Consider the following 17,707-nt stretch of genomic DNA (forward strand, 5'->3'; position numbering starts at 1 on the left):
AGGCCTCACTGGTTTGAGTGGAAATGAGGTTGCTTTGTGAGAGGCAACTTTCTTTTTATCAAAAAGGACAATTTAGAACTTTCCATTATGCATTACAAATAGAAATAAGATGGAGATAAACAGAGCAAAATGATGTGCTTTTTTCCTCTTCTGCCTGCACTTCCCCACCTTTCGCATCCTGACAGACTGGATCCTGCTCCCTCAGCCTGGGGTGATTTTTATCTTGGTCAAGCCAGGGGAATTGCCTGCTCTTTCTCCTGTGGAACAATTAGTGGCATGTCATTTTAGAAGTTATTTCTTTCTCAGTGACAAAAATCACAAGTTTATAACCATAGGTTAAAATCAGATTAATGAATAGAAGTGCTCGATGGGAAAAATCGCCAGCAATGGCTTGTTACACTTGCGTCTGTTTGTTTTCTTCACTGTTTGAGCACAATCCCCAAATTAAATATGTTGAACCTTGATTTGTTGTATATAAAGAGGTAAAGAACTCATTTAAAACACCTGTAATAATTGAGCATCACTCAAAACATCCAAACGTATGTCAATCGCTGGCCAAATTACACATTTGGCCAATCACATTTTTGACATAAAACCCGTAAGAGCATATTTTTTTCTCTGTGTTTTTCATAAAAACAGAACTCTTGTGTGCTCTTCTGTTTGTACATAGGCCAGGAGCCAGATGGAGCTGGCTAGGGTGCTTGGATGTTAGAGGAAGCAATTCATTTGTGTAGCAAAAGGGTCTGCAACTCAAAGCATTTCTAGAATTGAATGTGTGCATGGGGGAATATTGTACTTGCTGGCTTCAGACACTAAATTCTATTTGCATCCCACTGCCCCGTGCTATTGTGGAACATTATATCCATTAAAAGCAGTGTGTATGTGTGTGTGTGTACTATATATATATATATATGTGTGTGTATATATATGTGTGTATATATATATATCTATATACACATATATATACATATATATTTATATACTATAATGTAATTATTATAATTATATATGATGTTTTACATATATATATAATTTTTTTTGCTTCTGTCTAATTTGTACCAGTTACTACTGTGATGCCTACTGAATTTTGAGCGATTTTGCTCTACAGTGCAGATCTGGAGTCCAGAATCTACTGCACATATGGCAGGATGTTTTTCGAATCAGATAGAAGCATTCATCCTGGTTGACCACCCATCTACACATGCAAATAGCCTTGTTTTTCACAATCCACATACAGTTTTATAAAATCATACTTTGCATAAAATGTATAATCGGCAGCTTTGGGGATATTAGGCACTTAAACATTTACTCATAAAGATACCACAGTACATTAACCATTCAGATCTGAGATATTAGTTGATCTGATTTTCTCAGCCAATTTCAGATCTCTGAGTTTGCAGGTTATGTGAGTTGAGGAATAACATGGAAACACGACATATTTTTTCAGTATTGTCAACACATTAGCACTGGTGAGTATTGTTTTAAGTGGGGGTGATCCTATTTGCTTTTCAGTTTAGAGACTCCCATATATGCCCACAAATCAGTTCACCTCAAGCCCTCTGGTGACTGCTGGGTAGAGTAGCCTCCTTTGATCATGTCAGTCCCTTCCAGATAAATGTTCACACTTTTTTTAAGCTCATTTTATTTATTTTGAGAGAGAGGGAGAGGGAGAGAGAGAGGGAGAGAGAGGAAGAGAGAGAAAGAGAGAGACAGACAGAAGGGTAGATGCAGAGGTGGGGGGGGAGAGAGAGAGAGAGAGAGAAAGAGAGAGAGAATATCCCAAGCAGGTTCTGTACTCACAGTACTGAGTCCGATGTGGGGCCTGATCTCATGAACTGTGAGATCATGACCTGCCCTGAAATCAGACTTTATGATTTCCTCATCTTTCCTTTAGTTCTTTCCAAAATGATGGTTGACATATGAGGAACTCAGATGATACAGGGCATGACTGGGTAGCAGCTCCCCCAGCATATGTTGGTTGTCATGTTGGTATTTACCACAAGATCGTTGGTTGGATCCTTTTATACCTGTCAGTGATATCTGCTGAGTGTGGTTGGGTTGGTCCTAACCCTACATGTTTGTTGTAATGCATTGCCAGTTTTAGTGGCCGATCCCTCCCTTGATTGTTTTCTTGGCCAAGGCCATCACCTTTTGCTGAAGGAGTCCCATGACACCTCTTGTTGCTATTCAGAGTCTATGAAGCTGGCTGTGACATTCTTTGGTTAATAGATGGAACAACTGTGCAGTCATCTCTGGGTGATGTCACTACCATGAAGGATCCCTCAAGTGAGCTTCTAGTCAGACCCTTATTCACTTCTGAGCATTGCTCTTTATCTTCTCCTCCTGGACTTTGATTGTGGAATGGTTTCTAGGGAATATAATTCATTAGACAGAAAGATGAAAAACACATTGTTCCAATTAAAAAACTCCCAGTTATCTCCTGCCAAAGAAAAATCACACTAGTACAGACTTCCAGTTACAAAATGAAAAAAGTCATGGAGATTAAAAGTACAACACAGGGAATCTAGTCAATAACATTGAAATAACATTGTATGGTGACAGATGATGACTATGTTTACTGTGGTAAGCACTGTGTAATGTATAGAATTGTTGAATCACTCTTGTACACCTGAAACTAATATGATAGTGTATGTCAACTATACTTCAATAATAGATAAAAATAAAAAAAAAACAAACAAAAGAATAATTGCACGGATTGGGTAAAAAGACCAGACAGACTTTCAATACCATAACAATGAAGGTCAAGACTGTTGCAACAGAGAAGAGACATTGAACCCAACTCTGTTGAAACAAAATAGAGTTTGTAAGCCCTGGTTGAGATAGTAGAAAAGTACTGGAGAACATTAGGCGGGGAAGTTGGTCATTGTGATCAGGTGTTTTTGTTTCCTAATTGGCGATTACAGAAATTAGACTCATGCCCTCCCATAGAGACTGGGAAATGAGGCACTTTCTTGATGACTGCATTTCAAGGGATGACTCAGGTCCTTGAGAAAGACATTCTTGGATTATAAACTTGGAAAGAGGCTTGAGGAAGATTTATATCTCAGGGGGCAGAGAAATGGTTTATAGTTGCAAGTTTCCTAAATTAAATGCTCTAAGAAAAGGGAAGTCAGGCGCTTCTAGTTGGGAAGGACCCTGTGTAAAGTTTAGTCAAGCTTCTGAGGTAAAAGCTAAGACTGTCATGGTCACAAGCATCGCTAATAGTTTTTCCTGCTGCTTGTAAAATAAAAGTTTCCACAATGAAGTATCACTTAAAAAGGAATAAGTCATGGAATTAAATAAAGCACGTATATTCAAGACTGAACTCAAAAGTACCTAAGCCTAGAGGTAAACATATCTCCATAATTGGGAATATGATGTTATCTTAATATGTCTTAGCATTTTTTACAAACTGAGAAAGCATTAAATGATTTAATCAATCAAATGCTTGGGATTGGTTTTGCACTTTTTACCTTTTTGATATACTGTGTTCCAGTAATGCTGCCTTTTGCAGTCATTATGTGGAAATGATGTCTGTTGGTACAAGAGAGTGACTTCAGTTTTTTGACCCAGAAGGAGTGATATGAGGACATTTGGCTCATGACAGCTTATCATCTCTGTCTGGCTAAGGAAGATAAAAAAAAAAAAAAAAGGAAGGTACGGAAGCAAAAAATGGTTTTTAAACCTCTGGGATATTGTCAGTATGTTCTTTTTGATGCATGATGTCATTTACTGAAATGACCTGTCTCACTGCAATAGATCTAAATCGAAACTTTTAGAAAAGCATCATAATGGGCTTAGAAAGCAAAACATGAGCAAGTCCTGATTATCGTTTGAATTTCTAGACATCATGTGCTAAAAGTCATTTTCCTAAAATGACTAATTTGAGTGAAATAAAACTTGCTGGCACAGAATTTAGTGTTTTTATAACTTTTTCCCAGCTTTCCAGAGTAAATTTGGCTGTCACAAAATTTGCAAATCAAATATACAAATCAAAATGCCCGAACAGAGGAAGGGTGTAAATATTTACTTTTCAATCCACTGAATTATTAAAGATTTCAGAAATGTTTGCTCTGGCAATACATGAAGTAGGACGGAAAGTCAGTCTGCCAATTTGCCGTGAGGGAAAAACGGATCAACAGCAAAGAACTGAAACCTCAGAGAACTGAGTGAGGTATTATTAATTTAGAGCCTTTCTGGGGAAATGAAGTGAAAAGCATCTTTTTCACTGTATCAAAAATCCAAAAACAAAGCCATAAGTACATCTAGGAAATGTAGTTTACAAGTGATTAAACTGTATAACTTTGGGGCAATTGGTAGTCTGTGTGTGTGTGTGTGTGTGTGTGTGTGTGTGTGTGTGTGTGTACGTACTTGAGCTTTCTCTTTGAGAACCTCACTGAAAATACCTCGCTGCAAAGAAACCTCATTTGGCTCCAGTTTCCACTTTGCCACTAATTTGGTATATGAATTTACACAGTCTTATTATACCTGGATGGCTACAGATTTATTTCATTCCTTTATGCAGTACATAGTTAGTAAGCATCCACCGTGCGTCGGGCCATGTGCTAGACACTTAGGATCTATCTGTGGGTAAAACAGGCAAAGACTCTTGGTCTCATCAAGCTTATGTTCTAGTAGGTCAAGATAAAAGATAAAGAATACATGTAATAAATAAGAAAATCATATACTATGTGTAAAAGGAAATCGTATACTATGTCAATTCCTGTCAAAAAGAATGAGAAAGTTGTTTTGGGTAAGACAAATGGGAACAGTATTGTTGGGTAAGAAAAATTGTGGCAAGGGAGGTCAGGGGATACAGGCCTCTATGGGAAGGATCAGATCCGAGCAAAGACTCGAAGGTGGCAGGGATGTTAGCCCAGTGTATCTCAGAGGGGAGCACTCCAGGCAGAAAGGATCACTTCGCACAGCAGGGACTGGGAGGTAGGAGAATGACTGGTGTTTGTGCAGAGAACCTCAGGGAGGGAGGCCCTTGCTGCTGATGGGGAGTGAACTGGGAAGAAGAGGCTGGGCAGACATGGGTGGGAGTGGTATAAGGGGGCAGATCACATAGGACCCTGTGGGCCATGTAGCGATGACTTTGTCTTTCACTGTGTGTATGATGGAGACTTACTGCAGTGTTTTGAACACAGGGATAATATTTTAAGCCTGTTACATGGAGAATGGAGCCTCCATGAGCTAGGGAAGAAGCAGAGAGACTTCTTCGGTGGCTTCTGCAAGAATGTAGGGTAAAATCATGTGCCTTGAGCCAAAGGAGTACCAATGAAGATGGGCAAATAGTCTGATGCTGGAGAGGTGAGCGGCACCAGTAACATTTTCTCTTGGAATGGTTATGTGGTGAAAAAGAGGGGAGTCAAGAATGACTTCTTTGTTGTTGCTCTTCTGAGAAACCAGAAGGATGGAATTATCATAAACTGGGCTGGGGAAGGGTATGAACAGAGTAGGCCTGGGCGGGGAGAATGAGGTTTGGTTTGGAACATGTTACAGATATCAAGTTGAATGAAGCTCGGGAAGGAGATGTGGGGTGGAGATGTAACTCAGGGAATTATTGGCATGTGGGTAATACTTAAATCCACGAGGTCAAGAGAAATCATGAAGGAGTGCACGTTGACAGAAAAGAACCAGGGCAAAGGACTGAGCCCTGGAGCATCTCAACCCTCAGAGCTGATAAGAGATAAAAAGAACTAGCAATGGAGACTGAGGAAGAGGGACCAGTAAGCTGAGGAGAAAATTAAGAGAAGGAGCTCTTGTGAAAATAAGTGAACAAAGTATACCGAAGCCTTGGGAAGGGCCGGAATATTCAAATGTCTCTGGTGGGCCAGGTGGTAGGAAGGCTGAAACCTGAGCATTCGGTTTGGTGACGTGGAGTTCTCTGGTAGTCTTGAGAAGAGCAGCTTCAGTTGAGTGGTACAGAATGAAAGGCTGGTTGGAGTTGGCTGGAGCGAGAATGAAATGAGAAGAATTGCAGGGCTTGAGTGTGGACATCTTATTCAAAGAATGGTAACATAAAAAGGAGAAAAAAAGGTACAGAAGAGTCAAGAGAAGATTTTTTTCTTAAAAAAAAAAAAAAGAAGGAAAAACAACAGCATGCTTGTACATCCGTGGGAATGATCCATCAAAGAGAAAAAAAGATAACGAGGCAGGAGAGAGAGGAGAATCGCTGAAGCAGTGGACCTGAGCAGGTCCATCACAAGTGAAGGGGCCAGCTCATGCCCTGTGGAAGGAACTAGAAGGCACAGGAATGGGCTCGGGCGCTGACTGTGCCAGCAGAGCTCCGTCTCACTTCACCTCCCACCTCTGCCTCCCTCTGTGTTGGCTTCACTCAGGCAGACTTTCCAAAAAGATCGCTGCTGCAGTTTGATTCCCGAGTCCCATCCTTTCAGCTTTCTGAGCGGAGAAAAGGATCTCTCCTTCAGTAGTCCCGACAGAATCCTGGAATTGCGCCACTAGCCTGGCTCAGGTGATGCGTCCATCCCTGTCACCATCCCTGGGGCCAGGGGAGGCAATGCCAAGATTCTAGAGTGTTCTGTGAAAAAAGATCAGCAAATTACAGCATCAATAGCATCGTGTTTTCTTCTTGGCAAAACAAGCAAACAAACAAAAAAACCGACAAAAAACTAAGCTGGTAACAACACAAAGTTGTTAAGAGTTCTACATGGTGACCCAGGGACACTGCAGTCCATTTAAGGGAGCCAAGCAAATATTGGCACAATGTTCTTTTTGTTTCCTTACATTATTGTAATGTAATGTCAAGATCAAAATGATCCGGGCAAATTTAGACTCTTGGGGGAAATCTAGTTGACATGTGAAAAAAAAGTAATTATCTTAGAAGGAAGCTTTCCTATGACAATTTTAATTAAGCCAATCATTTTTGTAGAAATGTATGTGGCCTAGTGGTGGCTAGGACTGTCATTCAATTGTGTTCACTGTGCTTTGTGTCCTTGAACATTTGTGTCTTTCTACACTTTAAATATTGGGAAAGAAATATGGCTCCTTCTTTCTGAGCAGTTTGTACTTTTACGAAGTTGACAAAACTCTATGCCACATCATCTCCCTGATGACCACCAGGAATGGCAGTCATGTCATTTTTAATATTAGTAGGGGATAGAGGTGATTCTTTTCTCTATTTTAAGGCTTCAACCAAAAGTATTTTTTTCTTCAATTTTTCTTTTCACTTTCCCGAAATTGTAAGATGTGTCTCTATGAGCAGAAGTAATTATTATTGATATCTGGCAAATGGGATATATGGATATTAAATTTATAATTCAGCCAGGCAGTTACTTATATTTAAATAATATTGAATAAGGGTATCTGCCTGGCTCAGTTGGTAGAGCATGTGACTCTTGATCTCAAGGTCCTGAGTTCAAGCCCCCCACTGGACGTGGAACCTACTTAAAATGAATGTTTAAAAAAATTAAAGAAAAATAAATAATATTGAATTTATAATTTAGATATATTCTTGGGATAAAATTAACCACTATGGGCAATGACAGTTGTATAATTTTTTCAGGGGGAAGTGACTTTTAAAATGAGATCCTCACTGAGATTTAAATTATTTTAAAAATAAGTAATTTCTTATCCACATTAAAGTGATTTGTATAACATTTGGAAAAATTTAATTTGCATAATATTAGGAAAATTTACTCAGCCTCTGTAAATATTTTTGTAAGTTTTATTTGAAAAGAAGAGGTGTTAAAACATTTCATTTCACTCGATAATTTTAGTAATTAAGCTTAATATGGTAACTAAAATTTCTAGAGTAGAGTATTTGACATACAATAGGCACAGACCATTTATAGTTTGCTTTTCTTTCCCTATAATTCACAGCCACATATTTTATAGAAGCAAGTTCCCCAGGAACTTTTAAATGGTTTAAATTGGTAGGCACCCACTGGGTGCCTCAGTGGGTTAAGCACCCAACTTCGGTTCAAGTCATGATCTCTCAGTTTGTGGGTTGAAGTCCCACATCAGGCTCTATGCTGGCAGCTTGGAGCCTGGAGCCTGCTTCAGATTCTGCGTCTCAGTCTCTCTCTGCCCCTCCCCCACTCACACTCTGTCTCTCTCAAAAATAAATAAACATTTTTTTAAAATTAAAAAAAATAAATAGAACTGGTAGGCAAGAGATGCTTTGTTTGTGGTCATTCAGGAACTAAATATTTTCAGAGCTGAATTTAGTGCTGTGATCATAAATCTGTATTTGGAGTCAATAGTAATAATAATTGTTCTATAATTCAAAAAGTAACAACTGCCATGTACCCACATGCTTGCTGTATGTGAGAGAAATCAATAGGCACTTTAATATGCTTTTTGAAATTAATTCTCAGAGCAGTGCTACAACATTTAATTTAAAAGTCTCACCAGTCGGGAGGATTTTCGTTTTTAAATGTGAGTTTTCAGACTGTGATGCGAAGAGTCAACAAGTGTTTTTGTTTGGATAGATTTATGACACTTTACTATGCCAAGTCTCAGTGATGAGGCCAAAGAAGGAGAAAAAGGAGGGTGGAATAGGAAGAAAATGAGCTGAGGGGACAAGACTCTTGTTTTTATCTGGTGGGTTACATGTCAGTAACCATGGACGAGGTGGGGGTTCTAAAGAGATGGTCTTTGGTCTGTAGGTATTGGCCTACTGTAATGGTGAACACATGGGCATATTAAAAGCATCATTAAGAACGAATAATACTTGACCAGCAGCTAAAAGGTTTGATTAATAAATAAAGTGAGGAATTCTTTTATTTTAGAGTAATTCAGACTTTACCGTTGGCTGGAGTTAGCCCTCATTTCTTCCATGAAAAAAGTAAATACGACAATAGCATGGCTCCGGAATGCTGGGTGGTTTGGTAGTGGCCAGACGGCTGTTCTAATATAACGTCAGCTTTTATTTCATGTCTGTTGTTCCTACTTGTCACCACAGGCTGCCAGTACCAAAGTAAGTCACGTTCTACCTATATCTGTACCTATATCTATACCTAGAAGTTTGCATTTTCCATATTCCTCTTCGACATTTGTTTTAGAATCAGAACAAGGATCTCACTCCATCACACACTTAGACCATGTGCATCTGCAGAGCTAAAACAGCTTCAAACCCTGTGGGGAATCTGTGGATTCCCTGGGGCCGATTTCACTTGGTAAAGCCCAGGAGCATCTGAATTTCCATGACTTTATTGGTGTACCTCTTTAATGATATAGCTTAATTTGCATATCAGTAGTACCTTTTCACCACAGGTGAGAAATTGAAATGTTCAAGGTCAATTAACTGCGAATGTTTCAAGTCGGGTAGTGCAGCCATAACAGTGAGCGGTGCTGGGAAGAGGGAGCGGTCAGTGAGAGGTGCCTCTTTCTCCTGATGAGAATTGATGATCCAATTTTAACTCACCAGAATCATGCTGATTCTTTTTTCCTTACTGTGCACCTCTCATGTGCTCACTTTTTAAATACTGGTCTATCAAGGAGTGTCAAAATGCTAGAGAAAGATTATGAAATTCTATATTGAAAAAGTGTATAGACCATTGAAATTAACTAGAAAGAGCAAGACACAAAATAATCAGTATTTTCCCAGAGGTATAAGCTACATATAGATAAAATTCCGAATGTCGAAATGTCAGGTTAAAATGATAGCCAGCCGGGGGCCCTTCATTCACTCTTTTCCAACTTTTCTATGTATAAAACAATGATATGGGGTGCCTGGGTGGCTCTGTCTCTTGATTTTGGCTTAGGTCATGACTTCACTGCTGGTGAGACCAAGCCCTGTGTCAGGCTCTGTGCTGACATTGAGGAGCCTGCTTGGGATTTTCTCTCCCCTCTCTTTCTGCCCTCCCCCCCCCCCAACTCTCTCTCTCTCTCAACCAAAGTAAATAAATAAACTTAAAAAAAATTTTTTTTAAATGATAAAAAAACAGAGAGATAGGCAGTAGTAATAGTATAAGAGGACTGAGGATGCTTGGTTAGCATTAGACCTCAGGAAACTTTCAACTTCCAAACTTGGAGAGATCCTTAGGAAGAATAGTAAGATTTAGAAAGGACAGTAGAGGGAAATAGTTACCCATTCACCCCTCCCGTCATGTCCCCGTACTTCAGAGATACGGTCTTTGTTAATTCGAGGGAGGAAAATGGGCTCAACCGCCCGGTAGCTAAATTCTAGGGTTCCCCTACCTCTCTCAGCTCCATCTTTTCTACATCCATTGGGAGCTTCCAGTTCCCATTGATCATAACAACATGAGAGGCACGGCAGGTCCTGGCTAAGAGCACCATGCCTCTTCCTGCTCTGCAGGTGACAGCCAGGTATTCAGACTCTCTGTATGTGACTTATCCTCTATTCAATAGGTGGCTCTGAGAATTAAATAACTATGTCTTCACAGAATGCCTGACACAAAGTACTCACTTGCTCAATAAATACTAAGTGAATTCTACCACAGTAGAATAAGTAGAAAAGGTAGGCTGGAGTTTCATTACATCCTGAGCAGTGAAATATGGAGGAAGAGTTGGCTTGGCTTTAAAAATAATGCCGTGGGAACAACTCCCACTGAGGGTTTGGAAATTTCCTGAGTTATTTGTGGCAGGCTATAATTCAAGATGTCTTCAGATCAGTCTTCCTTATAGATAACAGGCTGCGAGAGTAAGAGGTGCCCCTTGTGGACAGCAGAGCTGTGCTGGAGAAGTGACACCAAGACACCAAAAATGCAGCCAGAGCATGTGTCTACCAACAAACCCTCTTGCTCAAAATACGAGAGTATTCTTCTCTAACCTAAACGTAGTAGATGGTATTGGTGGCCGACAGAACTCCACCCATCCAGGTTACTGGCCCAAACCACAGGTTCTTCAAGGGCAAATACAGAGAAAATTAAAAGTAAAAACAAGCCAACCAAAATTACTGTATGTATAATATTTTGGATGAAAAAGAGAGAGGTATGGAATGGAAGACATTTTTGAACAATGACTTCTTCCAAGAAAAAAAGGAAATTTGAAAAAAAAAAAGTCTCATTCTAAAGACAATGTAATGAATAACTTGGTAATCATACCCTAATACAAGTAGGAGTTAGCATTATAGCATCAGGATAGGATGTTGTTGTCACATAATTCCTTTTTAATATACTGTATTGACTCAGTTTTGAGCCTTACATAGAGGATGGTCTGCTCTCTTTCATGAGCAGCTGATTATATCCATAATCTGCCCACTTCCCTTGTTGGGCTTACAGCCTCAAGGTGGTGACAAAAGAATGTGGGAAAGAAAACATGTGCTAATATTCTTACTTGGGGTGTTATATATTAGATGTTACATTTGAAAAGATACTGAATATTAGATGATTATGGATTTAAGAATGCGTTAAACCCTGTTTCATGCCTTTTACAATGATTACGTATTACTTACATAATTATCAATGTGAATATTACTTAAAATAAGTAAAGTCCCCAAATAAGGCTTTTTTGTATTAACTGGAAGAATGAAACATCTTAACAAGACATCCAGTAGTCACATCTCTAATATTCTGGTGTGCAGTGAGTAAAAGGAAACACAGTAAGTTTGGCTCTACCCACACTTCCTTGAATATACAATAGGTTCCTATTTTTCACTCTTGAATGCTCAAGCACACCTTACTCTAGGACCTTTTCCCTGACTGCCCCTCCCCCACCTCCTACCTCCCCCCCCCTTACCCCACCTCCCCACCCGGCCAGGATAGAACCAGTGGTGTGTTGGTGAATTGGTTGGGGTGGGAATGGGTGCTGATCTGTAGAGTTTGCCAGTTTCTGTGGTTTAAATACTCCAACCATGGTCCGTTGTAAAAGTGGCTATATTCAGCAGTCAGCTTGCAAAATTCCTGAAAGTTTAATGGCCTCTCCTACGCTTGTTGCCAGCCAGTTCCAACTTTCTACTGGATAGAACTCTCCTCCATCATCCGTTGTATTATTGTTTCCTGCACGTGCCTCACCGTTAACATTTGTGTTTCAAGCATGGTTTCCAATGTCTGTCCCTCCTATAAACCCGTCAACACAGTGAGGATAGGGACTATCCTTTTTGACCATCTGTATTTGCAGGCTTTATGCTATACTTCTTTCTCCAGGAAGTCTAAACATGATCAGATACCACAGGTAGTATTCTAGTTATGCCACAGCGTGAACTATGATTGAAGGTCGAACCATCACCTAATCATGTGTGTGGGCAGTAACCCTCCTAGTTCGAAGTGTAGACACGAATGTCCACTTGTCAAATTAAGCACTTTGAACATTCAGTAGAATCTCAGTTCTACCCCGTGTTGGGAGTTATAACACCTAGAAATGAACATAATTAACACAGGCTTCATCCATTTATACTAAATTCTTGTTTTTCTGTATTATTCTACAATTATGAGAAGTTTCGTATTTTGAAAATTTGACTTTATTAAATTCCATACAGGAATACAGTCTTACTGGCATTTCTATCCAATAACAGATTTTTAACTAATCTTCTTCCCGTTGTCTTCTGTTTCTATTTTCATAAAAGGAGCTGGTGGCTGGTCTCCACTTGTGTCAAACAAATACCAGTGGTTGCAGATTGACCTTGGAGAGAGAATGGAGATCACCGCTGTGGCCACCCAAGGGGGATATGGGAGCTCCAACTGGGTGACCAGCTACCTCCTGATGTTCAGTGATAGTGGCAGGAACTGGAAACAATATCGACAAGAAGACAGCATCTGGGTATGTTTCTTTAACAGAATGCATAGTCTCTCAGGGAAAAGAAGCAGAGTCATCCCTGTGTGTTGTTTACGAATCTCTTAAACTAAGTTGAGACACAGAATCTTGGGAATTACTTGGAAAGCATTTTTCAAGGAAAAATGAATTAATATTCATTTTCTATTCTGTTTCATGGTATAACTTTTGAAAATACTAAAGGTGAGTGAACTTATCTCAGAGACCCCAGAAACTGAAAAAAAATCTTACTTGTCCACTACCTAGCGTGGAAGTCTAAGAAATAAATAAAACCTGTCATTTGTTTTTAAGTTTTATCCAATAACCTAGTGGTTTTTGCATGGTCTTCATTTAAGGTTGGTTGACAGAATTTTTTCCTTTTATTTCCTCTGATGCCTCTGAGATTTCTGAACATCTCCTTCTCTCTCTAGTATTTGGAGGTTGGTATATATAATATTTGGAGTATTATATATGATATAAACATATATATATGTTTTTGTATATAAAACATATATGTTTTGTATATGTTTTGTATTTATAAACATATATATATGATTTGTATATAAACCATTCTCTAGTCTGTTAAAAGTGTGTAAGTGTGTAAAACGCTGCATGTTATTGGCAGGGGCATGGCTCCTTAAGAGAGACTGACAAGGAGGCAGTTTGCAATATGGCGGGTGGTATTTGTAGTTGGCTGATCACATATAAACACCTGGTGGAAGAAGGAAGCTGTAGGCTGTTTGCTTGGTGGTGAAGAAAGGACTTCTTTGCTAGGAGAAGGGTATTGGTTTGGATCTTATATGGACCAGGGACAACGTGCTGCAGTCAAAGAACTTTCTTTTTTTTTCTTTTCCTCTGGCTGAGCTGCTGGAACTAGAGAAAATGAGTAACTTAATGAAGCATCATTCTTAGCACACAGATAATTTAGAAGCCTATTTGGGCACATAATGATAATTTTCTTTGATCAGTCAATTGCCTCTCTTTTGAAAGTTCCTAGAACTCAGTCATACATTATCAACTCATTGAAGAAATGGACTGCGATTTACTCACCTTTGTGTCTCTGAAGCATTTGGTGGCCATTCAATGCGTGTTTATTGATGTAAATTGAATTGAGAAGAAGTAACCCAGGTCTTTCTCTAGAGAGAACAACAGTTGGGCTGGAAGAAGTTGCCTATAAGCATTTTTAAGAAAAGCTGCCTTAAAATCCTAAGCAAGCTGAAGTGTAGAAGAGCGAGAAAAACTGGATATTACGGTTGAATTAATTTCATGAGAACCATTCAAACTAGGGATAAAATAAACAGTAATTATGAACCAATAACAATGAAAGCTTAATGAGGTATTTATTTTAACTAGGTGTTTGGATCATCCTTTACTCTTTTTCTAAATTAAGTATTGGGTTTTAAACTAGATAAGTAGAGGTTAATTCATGCTAACATATAGATGTGTTAAGTAAAATGTACGTTTTTGACATTTCTTAACATGATACATCAACCATGAAAATTATTTCTCCGTTATTCAATTTTGGGGCAAGTCAAACCTAGACCACACCACTTGCCTTCCTTTGCTTACTCTTGTTAAGGTGAGGTTCTCAGGGCTGCCTGGGTGGCTCCGTCGGTTGGGCGTCCAACTTCAGCTCAGGTCATGATCTCACATTCCATGGGTTCGAGCCCCGCATCTGGCTCTGTGCTGACAGCTGAGCTCAGAGCCTGGAGCCTGCTTCCGATTCTGTGTCTCTTTCTCTCTGCTCCTCTCCTGCTCACACTCTGTCTCTGTCCGTCTGTCTGTCTCTCTCAAAAATAAGCATTAAAAAAATTAAAAAAAAAAAGTGAGGTTCTCAGGGTGACATAGAGGCATAATGATATCCTTAACCAATCCAAACTAATCAATGTAAAGACAGATGGCATCTATCATAATTACTTGCCAAGGTAATATTATTTTTTATGCTGTGCTTTGATTTGTTTATTCATTCTCTTCCTCTTTTGAGTGTGAACATCCTGAAAATAGAGGCTGTACCTTCCAACCTGTCATCTCAGCATCCAAATCTTTTTTTCATTATTTATTTATTTGTTTATTCATTTTTAAAATTTTTTAATCTTTATTTATTTTGAGGAGACAGAGAGAGAGAGCACGAGCAGGGGAGGGGCAGAGAGAGAGGAAGACACAGAATCCAAAGCAGGCTCCAGGCTCCGAGCTGTCAGCACAGAGCCCGATGTGGGGCTTGAACCCACGGACTGTGAGATCATGACCCGAGCCAAAGTTGGACGCTTAACTGACTGAGCCACCCAGGTGCCCCAAATCTTTTTTTTTAAATGTTGATTTATTTTGAGGCGGGGGAGAAGAGGCAGAGAGAAAGAGGGAGAGAGAGAATCCCAAGAAGGCTCCATGCTCAGTGTGGAGCCTGACATGGGCTCAATCTCACCACGGTGAGATTATCACCTGAGCCAGTATCGAAGGTCTGACATTTAACCAGTTGAGCCACCCAGGTGCCCCTTGGCATTCTAGATCTTAAGAGTTCCTGGCTTGTTGCAGGCAAATGCTAAATGTTTGTTGAATGAATGAATGAATGAATGAATGAGGGAATGAATAAATGAATAAAAAATGCATTTTATTGTAGTGACTGCTTCCTCCTAGAATCAGTTATGTCTTTTAGTGCATTTATGTTTTACCAGTTTAATATACCTAGAGTTAGGATGCACATTTCTTTACCCCCTATAAGTTTTGAACTTTTTATGGGAGAGGGTTTATCTTTTTCAACTGCATTTCCAGCATTTAGTACCCATTGTGGTATATCGCTTTTGTTGAGGTTATTACAGAAAAAAAAAATCAATGAATGAATGGATTTGAAGACATTGATCTCCTATTCTGGGTCTAACTTTGTAAAGAAAAAAAAATCTGAGAGGTATTAAAAGAGCTCATGTTAATGTCATCAAGAGATAAAATACATCAGAACAAAGCAAAAAATGATTCAGAGAAGCATGCAAACATGGGGTACAGAATTCTAGAGATTTGGAAATTAGTGGAATACGCAGATCATTGTAGATTGACTTTGTCAAAACAGCTGGGCTCACCTGGGTGTTGAAGAAAAAGCTTCATAACTTAGATTATGGAAGGATTAAGGAAGCTATCCCATGTAGCTGGAAAAGAGTAGACAACAGCATGGACTTTGGCGATATCCAGAGGTACAGTTTCCCACAAAAGAACCAGGAAATCTACTGGTCAGAATGGACTGTCAAGGTCAGGAAGGTCTGAATGATACTTTTGGATATGGTAAAGAAAATTGATGGATGACTTTGAGTGTCAGGGTCAAAATTAAGACTTGGTGCAACAGGTACCATGACTACACCGAAGTTACGATGTAGGTGAAACAACCCACATCCCATACCACACACATCCTCCTGATGCCTGCTCATCCCAGGTAGGCTGCTGAGTTCTATCCTGCTCCTAGTTACGCAGGTATCTCTCCGAGGGAGGCTCCGTCTCCGTGAATCTACAATTGCCAAAGCAGGAAGAATGAAACATGGTGAATTATGCCTAGTTCTTGCCATTTCACCTGGAATAACACAGATCACTTCAACCTGGATTGTTTTTTAGCCAAAGTACAATTTTTAATTGATGTACATAGTAAGGACTTTAACCCACTGCTGTATTTTACAAATATAGATTTTCCAGAGTCGTTTTCTTTATTTGGTATTTTTTGGCCCATTTTTAAAAAAGGTATTCTGAGTTATATACAGACTGTACAAAAAATGCCCATTTTATTTAAGAGCTTCACATTCTGCCCCAGATGATAGAAATAAATCTATGAAAGAGGGTTAGGGAACATATAAGCCATTATACAAGTATGTGATGGAAAAAGGAAGAAGAGACAGTTGTAAGTTTAGAAACAAATAAAATAAAACCCATCAACATGGATTGAAATGCTGCATTGAGGATCCTCATTCTCCCTTCATTTGATCCCACCTCGAGCGCTGGAGAGAACAATGGCTTCTATATACCTGAAAGGTTTAATAAAAGGCCCTGATGCTTCTTACAAATAATCTTTAAAAAGAAAGATGAAGTATTTATTGTCTCTACAGGTCATGCACATATTTGATAGAACTGTAAACTTGACAGATATATGATATTTTGTAAAATCACATATTAAAACATTTCTTTAGAAAAAAATTTATAGTCCAGGCCCATAAATGTAATTTATAGAAACTACTCTAGTACTTGGCATGTAAATATTTCACAAAATTAGAAAATGCAAGCCACTAAAATGGTTTCTCTCAAAATGAAGATAAAATAAAATCCCTCAACATCTATGATCAAAGGGCTTTTCAGCCAGTTTTATTGTAAGTGATTGAAAAAGTGAATGTAAGGTGTAATTTCTGCTCATTTAAGGACAATTGCTAAGATATCATGAAAGTCACATCTTAGAAACTATTTTAAATAGATAAACATGTGCAGGAACTTTATAGCTAAATTATCCAAATGGTCCCTGATACATGCCCAAGATTCTTTGACACTCCAGACTATATAGGCAAGGAATGGGAATGGTACCAATTTTATGAATTGTTTCGGTAAATATGATTGTTATACACAGAATAGTTTGCTTTTTGTTTTTTTTATGAATATCATTTGTACCTGGTTTTCCAAACAAACAAACAAAAACCTTTAGCGTATTTCTAAAGTTAGAGTAGTTTTATTTTGTTTCTTATTTTTCCTATTTTTTTATTATTAAAATTCTTTTTGATGTTTTATTTATTTTTGAGACAGAGAGAAAGCATGAGCTGGGGAGGGGCAGAGAGAGGGAGACAGGGACCAAAGCAGGCTCCGTGTTGACAGCAGAGAGCCTGATGTGGAGCTTAGACTCACGAACAGTGAGATCATGCTCTGAGCGGAGGTCAGATGCTTACCCGACTGAGCCACTCAGGCGCCCCTTGTTTTTTACTTAGAAGTGTTTAATGTCATGATTCTGGGTTTGTTTTGTGAAAAACACAGAGCCCCTGTGACATAGTAATGTAGTCAATTAGGTAGAAGTATCACC

The 17,707-nt window shown here is 39.0% G+C and overlaps 1 protein-coding gene across 1 annotated transcript in view; it reads left to right on the top strand.

The window, feature by feature from the left end:
- The window catches only part of CNTNAP4 (contactin associated protein family member 4), a 251,334-nt gene that overhangs the window by 63,700 nt on the left and 169,927 nt on the right, over positions 1-17,707 (top strand). The window contains exon 3 of the mRNA XM_049622706.1: positions 12,494-12,687. Coding sequence (XP_049478663.1) covers positions 12,494-12,687 — 194 coding nt within the window. The remainder of the gene's footprint in view (positions 1-12,493; positions 12,688-17,707) is intronic.

This window comes from Panthera uncia (assembly GCF_023721935.1).
Source record: "Panthera uncia isolate 11264 chromosome E2 unlocalized genomic scaffold, Puncia_PCG_1.0 HiC_scaffold_20, whole genome shotgun sequence".
NCBI lineage: Eukaryota > Metazoa > Chordata > Mammalia > Carnivora > Felidae > Panthera > Panthera uncia.